Here is an 8,846-nt window from a genome sequence, read left to right on the forward strand (position 1 = left end):
ATGCCTGGATGATATAACAAAGCCCAATGTAAGATATAGGCCTACATTACAGACTGATGTAAAGTACAACAGATTGCAAACATAATCATTATTATATATTTGCCTTTTAAACAAGACCATGATGTTTTGCATTAATAATCATAAATAAAAAAAGCATAGAGACCAAAATCTATTTGTTCCATCCCATAACAGCATGGCTCTCTTCAAGGAGAGCCATCAGGTCTGTGGATATAGAAGTAACTAAAGGGAAAATCCACTCCAGGTATTCTTCTGCTCTCTAATTTAGGCCCATGATCACCCCCTCCTCAATGATCACCTGGAGGTGATATGACTGATATGATAATCTGATGGAGTATAATTTTCTAGATAGCATGGGTAATTAATACAAAAATTCTCCAATTTCTTACAAAAAAGGAGCTCTGAGTGAATTTGTTTTGCCCTTACATTCACGGTTAGGCCTATACCTGTTGATGCCCAAGGTCAAACGTGTACTGCTTGGCAATAATTTATCTACCCCAACGTCCTGCCCTCTGTGCGTGTGTATAGACCCCCAAGTTCCCATCAATATAAGAGCGCAATTAATATGAAAACATAAATAATTGTGTGTGATCTGTGTCGCCTGTAGGTGGAAGCATTGATCCACTTTTGCGTTTAGACCGCAGCTCATTGAAGCCACGAAGAAGAATGTGTTGAACACGGAAGTTAATATTTTACAGGAAGCCAGCGTAAGCTTCCTTTTGTTTTGTTTTGTCTATGTTTTCTGTATCAAACTGATCGTAATTTTCTCCAGAGCCGTCTGCTAGATTCATTAATACGTTATCGTTCACCTGATTTGTTTCTATTAAGTTTATTTTTTAATGACAGTTGTCGACATTTAGTGTTAGCTGTGACTTAGCTTCACAGGCTAACAACATAGCTAACAGGCCTGAAGGCCTATGTCCATTGTTTGCCCGTCACTGAAATACATCTCCTCTTTATAGCAAGCAGATAGTTTTAAGGTAAAAGGTCGTTTGGAAACATTAAATAACACAGTGGACATAGCGCAAAGGCCGCTGTCATCCGTTCGTCGCCCAGGTAACGTTAGCTGTACCGGCTAACAGTTGTTATTTTTGGCAAGTCAATTGGGTAACCTTACCAACGGGTCGAGTAGTACAGTCGCTTTTTCTGTCAATAAAAGGGAATCAGACACTACAGTAAGGAGATCGGATGAGCATGTATGCCCCGCCGGGTTCAGCTGTTCCTGGAGGCCGGAGGAGAAGAGGGGGCTCCTCCCTGCCCAAGCAGCCGGAGCGGAGCCTGGTGTCGGCTCTGCCCGGAGCTCTGTCCATCACCGCGCTGTGTACGGCTCTGGCGGAGCCGGCCTGGCTCCGGGTCCACGGGGGCACTTGTCAGAGACAAGAGCTGGGGGTGGCGGACGTCCTGGGGTACATTGACCCCAAGCTGCTGGACGGTGAGGACAAGAACAAGTGCATTACACCTCTGGCAGAGACTCATCTGGAGACATCTTTTAAATGCTTTGTGATGTCTCTTTGTCCTCCAGATTACTGTGTGAACCCGCAGACCATCCTGCTGATGAGGGTGATCGCCGCCTTCTGTTTCCTGGGCATCTTGTGCAGTCTGACTGCTTTCCTCTTGGACGTGTTTGGACCCAAGCACCCCGCCCTGAAGATCACACGAAGATATGCATTTGCACATATTCTCACAGGTATTCATCTGTCATACTGAGGCTTTTGTCATTTTTGTTTGAAAGAAAAGGCATAACAATGGTCATTGTTGGTTTCTTATCTGTTTTCTTTGTCTCTCATCAGTGTTGCAGTGTGCCACCGTCATAGGCTTCTGCTACTGGGCCTCGGAGCTCATCTTGTCACTACAGCAGCAACACAAAAAGTACCACGGCTCACTCATATACGTCACTTTTGCCATCAGCTTCTACCTGGTGGCAGGGGCAGGTGGAGCCTCTATCCTCGCCACAGCTGCCAACCTACTGCGCCACTACCCCACCGAGGAAGAGGAGCAGGCTTTAGAGCTGCTCTCGGAGATGGAGGATAGCAGTGAAACTTTTCCTGCTGATTATGACATTGCCAATCAGTTTCAGCCACCGCCTGCCTACACGCCCTAATGCTGCCAGACAGGCCTTGTTAACACTTGCTTCTCTCTCAGCACGGCTATTGGCTTGATGAGCAAATCCCACTCTTTATCAAAAGGATATCTTCGCAAATACTCTCCATAATGAACACAGTGTGCACAGTTAGTGCACACACTATTGACTGACAGCTTGGGTGCATGAAAGCTTTCTGTAGTGGTGGCAGACATTTAGATGATGATGATGATGATGATGATGAAGATGATGATGTCTCACCACTGAAGTTGTAAGTGATTTGCATGTAAATGGCTTTTAGGATTTGGTTCTTACATGTAAAGGAAACTAAAAGTGCAAGGAGGGCTCAACATGGCTCATTCTAAGTAATTGATGAAACCGCACCAGCCTGATCAGTACCAATTATTGTGGCCGGGCTGTCGGCCGATTGGTTGGATCAAGCTTTGTTAAGCATCATTTTGTTTTAATTTTCGATAAGCTTGCCGTGTATATGATTTTATTTTTCTGAACATTAAAAATGCGGAAATACCCTGAGATTGTTTTAGACATGTCTTTCATATAGAGTATCAGTATGGACCTTATTTATTATTTCTTTTTCTGTGCTGTCTTCTTTTTCATTCTTCTGCTTTGTAGGCACCTGATGTCACTGGTTTAGTCTTACTTAGTCACAGCTTTACTTGAAATAACACAAGATAATTGTCTAAATATGTGAGCCCTGTCTTTGTGGTGTTTTTTAAAAGGACAATGGCAAGTGTTGTGTTTTGAAAGCTAGCAGCCACAGAGAAAAATTGAGAAACATGTCTGTTTGTTTCAGAATGAGAGACATTTAGTAACGGGAACCTCATCTCATATGTTGGTTGTGTCTTGTTTCTTGTATTTGATTTTAAAAAGAAATATGATTTCTTCTTTGTGATTATCATATGTGACCGTTTCAGTATGTGTTTTTTTTTTTTAATGCAAGAGTTATCTCGTGCACATTTTAAACCCTACAGGCACAATGATTATGAGAACACTTCACAAAGGGTGCTGACTGAGGCTTAAAACGTGATTGATGTGGTGACTAGTTGGTTGTATATTGTTCTGTTTACTCCATTTCTGCATTTCGTTCTTCAAATTCTCATACACTTTTCATCCCCAGTATGTAAATATTGATGGTTTCTACATAAAAAGTGGTCATAATAAAATATAATGCCATATGTTGCCTCATGCTTGCGATCTTTACAATGAACCTTGTCTTTCACTGGTTAAAAGTCTTCCACCAAAGGCAGCCTAGAGTAAGGATTAATAGTTTAAAATCAACCGTATATCGACTTTGTCATTTCCGGCATCCTGACCAGGGTATTTTCAGGTTTCCTGTCTAGACGCAAAATGGCATTAAAGAGTAAGAGCCTTACAACCTAATAGACTTTAAAGGGCAAACACTAGGCCTTGTACGATACAAATACATTGAACCTACTGCTACCTTTTTATAATAACAAAAAACAAGCATTTTCAAAAATCCCGATGCAAGCTATTTCTTAAATATTATAACTAGCCAACTGGCCTAATACATGATATTAGATTCAAAACATGTTGCATTATTTCTGCAAGTTTCTCCATCTAAATGCTAAATGGGTCAACATATTTCATGGGTTAAAGCACTACATGTTTAAAATGACTAAGGCTGAAGTGTCGCTTGCCAAATCCCCTAATTTAATTAGATGAAATAACAAGGTAATAATAGGGAAAGGTTTTCAGGGCTGGTCAAGGCCAAGGCCAAGGAGCTTCTGGGAAAGTGGAGCTTACGTTGTAACGTCACTTACTAACACTCTGATGGTATATATACAGGCACAGCGAGAACAATATTACTACCATTGACGTCTCTACAGGCTCTGTGGTAAACTTAAGTTACACTTTCTTCCTGAAACAGTGAGACTAAGGCAAAATCATGCAGGCATCCAGGACTCTGCTGTCAAAACAAACTATGGCTGTCGTCGCTCGCCAGCCGGCCTGCTTTGTCCACCATGGTGATCATGGCAATTGGGGAAATACCAATATTGCAGTGGTAAGTGAAAATTGATTAGTGACAAAAAGTATACAAATGATAAATGTGGGCTGGTTTATGATGTGTGCATGACGATGAAACGCAGGTTTTCTCAGGATGTGGCTGGTGGGATGGGACTGATGTCCATGAGGGAGTATAGTAAGTAGTACTTCCGAATCATTGCATGAACATACATCGTAATGTACAGATGGTAATTTACAACTCTGTCTTCAGCACCATGTACCACCTGAGCCGTAACGGTGCTCGCTTCCAGATGTTTGCTCCGAACCAGCAGCAGATGCACGTGATGGACCACATTAAGAAGCAGCCGGGCTCTGGGGAGAACCGGTAGGCCTGTTAGGAGACACTGATACACTCTCACATTGGCTTGTTTAATGCTGTGTATTTATACACCTGGCTTGATTCATTCCACAAGGTAGTATTTATGATTATTTCTGGCCCTCACATAGGAACATGATGATGGAGTCGGCTCGCTTCAGTCACGGTCAGGGAATGATGCAAATGCAAGATCTGTCCAAGCTGGACGTCAACAGCTTTGATGCCGTTATCTTTCCCGGAGGCCACGGCATGATCAAGAATCTGTGAGGATTAATCAAGTTTCAAGTATTTATTTTGTGACTGTATAAAGTAAAATAGGGAGGGAGATAATGTACAAATCTGGCACGATGAAGAATGAGGACTTATATTATTATTGTCAACTGTTTAGATCCACTTTTGCGAAGGATGGAAAAGACTGCAAGCTGCAAGGTGATGTGGATAAGGTGCTGAAAGACTTCCACCGCTCTCGCAAGCCTATTGGGTATGTATCTGTTGGTTAAATCTATCATTACTAAACAGGCAATACTTTGTAACTCAACAAGCAATAGTTTAATTCATCAGGGCAGCAATGTGACATTGTGGCTTTTTCAAGACTAACCTTCACGCATCAAGTCACTGATTCACTGATTCTTACCGGACTTTAAATCAGATTATAGAAGATTACATTCAGACATACACTGGATGCATAAACTAGGTCAAATCAAAAGATAAAAGAAAGGACAAAGATCAGACAACAAATACTGGAGTGTCTATAGATGTAGATAAGTAAATAGAAATAAAGGGCCCTCTTGTAATTTACACATTTTCAAAAAGTTGAGCATTTATTAAGTTTGTATCAAATATATGCTATTACTGTCAGTAGTTATTATTTTCATTAGACCTGCTGGAATGATCTGAATTCATTTTACTTTCATAGTTTAAGTGTTTCATGGAAAATACATTTGACTTTTGTCGCACATAAATAAATTCTGCCAATAATATTTCTGTGAATATCCCAAAATCTAACTTATTTTACAAAATGGTATGTCTGAAAAATATTATACATAAAAGTATCTACATAACATTAAATACATAAAGTGGAGTTAGGAAATAAATAAAGTAAAGGAAAATAAAAATATGTTACAGTCTACCTAAGAAATTCTGTGAAAAACAAGAAAGTGCGTTATTTGTTAGCAGTTGATGCACCACTGAAGAGACCCTCTGAAGAAAGCCTCCATGTTGGCTCTCACTGACACAGCACTAGGAAGAATGTCTGCCGTAAGGAAGGCTCAACATGAAGGAAGTCAGTCCAGGCAAATCCTGAGCGTTTAATCAAACAGGACATGATCAATTGTATTTGACCTGCGAGTGATCCTTTGGCTACTACTGGTCCATGTGAAGTACCAGCGTCATGAGCAGGTCATACTGCTCCATACAGTATATGGAGCAGACGGCTGACAGGGTCAGGTCAGCGGAAACCTGGTGTCCACGTGCAGCAGGTCTGAGGGGATAGGAAATGTAGGATTTAAATATTTATAAGAGTTCAGTGGGTGGCAGAGAGGAAGGGTGAAAAGGATGAAGCAGCTAATACATGTGTAGTTCTTTCCAATTGCAGTTAAATCATAAAAAATCATTCTTACAGATAATTCTATCTTAAGGAAAATACAGTCAACAATTATTGAGAACAACAATTCAGCATGTGCAACATGGGCATTGTTGTGCAATGTAGTTCCACTATTACTGTGATGTACATGCTAATGCAGATATATACAAACTCTCAATGGTTCTGTTTTATCAGAGCTGTTAATATTGAACACATATAAATAGTTATTTCTCTTCTTACTGAATGAGTTGACTTATCCCTGATTTTGATAGTAATTTGTTCATGTTTTTTCCTAAAGGGGCTGTTGTCTGTCCATTAATGTGGTTTCATTAATAGGGACATTATGATAATAAAGCTGAAAATCAAGCCAGCAGTAAAATACATTTTATAAGTATGGCCCTTCCACTTAGCTTGACACAACCAGATCAGTCTTTCCTCATTATCTTAATTAAATAAAAACGTTTTGTGTGCTGTTGTTTCAGACTGGCCAGCATGGCTTCGGTCCTGGCCTGCCGCGTGCTGCCTAGCATCGAGGTGACCATGGGCTACGAGAAGGACGAAAACACCCGCTGGGGGAACTGGCCCCACACCAACATGGTGCAGGCCGTGAAGAGCATGGGCGCTCGCCATAACGTCCGCGAGCCATATATATCCTTTCAGAAATCTCTAAGAAAGCTCTTAACTCTTCTCAGCGTTTGGATTCTTTGTTTACAGCAAGTTTTAGGTTGAATGTATTTGACAGACATTCACTCTGTCTTGTTACTCAGTTTCACAGTCTGACTGCACTCAAAGGACAGTAGGCTCAAATCCAAGCCATTGCTATTTACCAAAGGGTTTAATTCAGGAACCATCACTAAATTAAAGACAAATGGCACAAAATGAATGTTATTTTCAATATTTCTAACATAACATAAAAAGAGGTGTGACCTTACAGTGTAGTTAAACAATCCTGTATTGATTTGTAGTCCCTTGGTCACATGAGATGTAAGCTTTTGAATAAATCAAGACGTGAATGTATGTAGATTATCAAATCTCAAATGACCTTCCAAGCTATAATTTGTGTAACTCTTTTTCCTTGTGTATGTTCTAAAACGACTCCTGCTTTGACCTTAACCCTTTCTTTACGAAGCCTTCGTGGATGAGAAGAACAAGGTGGTGAGCACCCCGTCCTTCATGTGGGAAACGGAGTATCACTACCACTACATATTTGATGGCATTGGAAACATGGTCAAACATGTCATGCGTATGTCAACCAAGTGATGTGACATTTTCAGCCTGAAAAATAAGGAAGTTGGTGTCGACGTGTGATGTACACCTCTGTAATGAATTCTTACCTGGAAAAATATAAATCCATAAATTGAAAAGCAAATGGCTTGTTGTGTTTAATTGATTGTATTGGTTTGTATGTACACATTTACAGAGAGGATATCTACACATCTGAGGGGCTCATGGGTTACTATCTACTACTATCATATTTAAAACTTCTATAGACATATTCTTTTTAGTCCTGAAAGGCATCTTCTCACACTTATGTAACAGTAATCCAAACACAACTGAAAACCCTTTTATTAAAGCTATCACTGTCTGACCCTGTAAACTAAAGGGTAGCAGCAGTAAAATTATAATTGCTTCGGATCTTTTGTCCGTTTTGCAGCAGCATTATACTGTAGCTTTGGAATCGTAAAAAACAAACAAAAACATTGCACTACAGTACATACAATTTGCAAAAGCATAATCCTTGGTGTCATTTAGGCTGCATTAATGGGGATATATACTGTAACTTGTTAGTACTGTGGACACAAACAGTTTTACTCAACGCAGAATTATGCAAATTCTGAATTAGACGGTGCACTGTTAAAAAGGATATTGGTTTTTAGTCAGATGGGCAAATGTTATCATGCTGAGTGAACCCACTGCCCATTACAACTCATTAAGACGAGTTACAAAAACTTCAACTTGAAAAATATTTGTAAACTCAGAATAATCCGTTGCATTAAATTGATAACATGCGTCAGCCTCGGCATTGTATGTAACATGCATGTGCCCGCAATATGACGTCACACGCAGTTTCCCAAAACTGAAATGAATTTGAAATGCTTACATGCTTACAGCTTTTAAGTGGGAACAACTAAATAATTTAGCTTAAGAAATAAATATTGAATTACTTTTAGGACGTTAGGTCACCCCCACTAAATTCTTAAAATAATCAGCAGTCTGATGGACATTTAGAGGAAATGTCTGTCAAACCTGGGACTCGTCTCTGGAGACATGACTCAGTGCTTGGAGTATGTTGAAATACAGGACGATGTTTAAGAACGTGTTAGCTGTTTCACATTTAGGCTTTAATAAATATCTTGGAGGAATTGTCATTGAATGTTGGTACAGACATTTTCCACTCAAGGTAAATTGTAATTGTTCATATACTGACTGTGCTGCAGCAGAAACCAGAGCCCAGTCTGCGCTGATTGGTTAGCTCTGTTGTGATTGGTCAACTGCTTAGAGATGTCCCGCCCCTTAGCCTATGTACGATGTGTTGGAGTGCTACCCATTAGATGCGCGAGTGTGATGTACTTATGTTACATAAGTAAACTAATGAGTCCATTGGAGACGTTTCTGGGGGGGGTGCTTTGGGATTTAGCCTTTGCAGACCACAAACACCTACAGACTATGGGACAAGGCAAAGCCCAAAAGGCAGAATAGGGCCTCTTTAACTAGCTAACTTCACAAGTAAAAGAGCAAGTGTGTTCACGGTCAAATGCTTTTCCTCATGATACTGTAAATATCAACACATCTCTTCAGTTGGG

General features: G+C 40.3%; 2 protein-coding genes across 2 annotated transcripts; both read left to right on the forward strand.

Annotated features, from left to right (window-relative positions):
• The first annotated feature begins 318 nt into the window (after nt 1-318).
• tmem127 (transmembrane protein 127) lies at nt 319-3,294 on the forward strand. The gene is made up of 4 exons (XM_079686772.1): nt 319-1,074; nt 1,178-1,450; nt 1,541-1,705; nt 1,809-3,294. The coding sequence occupies exons 2-4, from the start codon at nt 1,207-1,209 to the stop codon at nt 2,117-2,119; spliced, it is 720 nt and encodes a 239-aa protein (XP_079542898.1). The 5' UTR covers nt 319-1,074; nt 1,178-1,206; the 3' UTR covers nt 2,120-3,294.
• A 731-nt stretch (nt 3,295-4,025) lies between these two features.
• Nucleotides 4,026-7,302, forward strand: gatd3l (glutamine amidotransferase class 1 domain containing 3, like; the record flags this gene model as incomplete). The annotated part of the gene is made up of 7 exons (XM_079690434.1): nt 4,026-4,142; nt 4,228-4,280; nt 4,356-4,469; nt 4,592-4,723; nt 4,849-4,941; nt 6,525-6,690; nt 7,168-7,302. 7 exons carry the CDS (start codon nt 4,026-4,028, stop codon nt 7,300-7,302), a joined length of 810 nt encoding a protein of 269 aa, XP_079546560.1.
• Nucleotides 7,303-8,846: the final 1,544 nt, after the last annotated feature.

The sequence above is a fragment of the Notothenia rossii genome, assembly GCF_949606895.1.
Source record: "Notothenia rossii genome assembly, chromosome: 6".
In the NCBI taxonomy this organism is placed as follows: domain Eukaryota; kingdom Metazoa; phylum Chordata; class Actinopteri; order Perciformes; family Nototheniidae; genus Notothenia; species Notothenia rossii.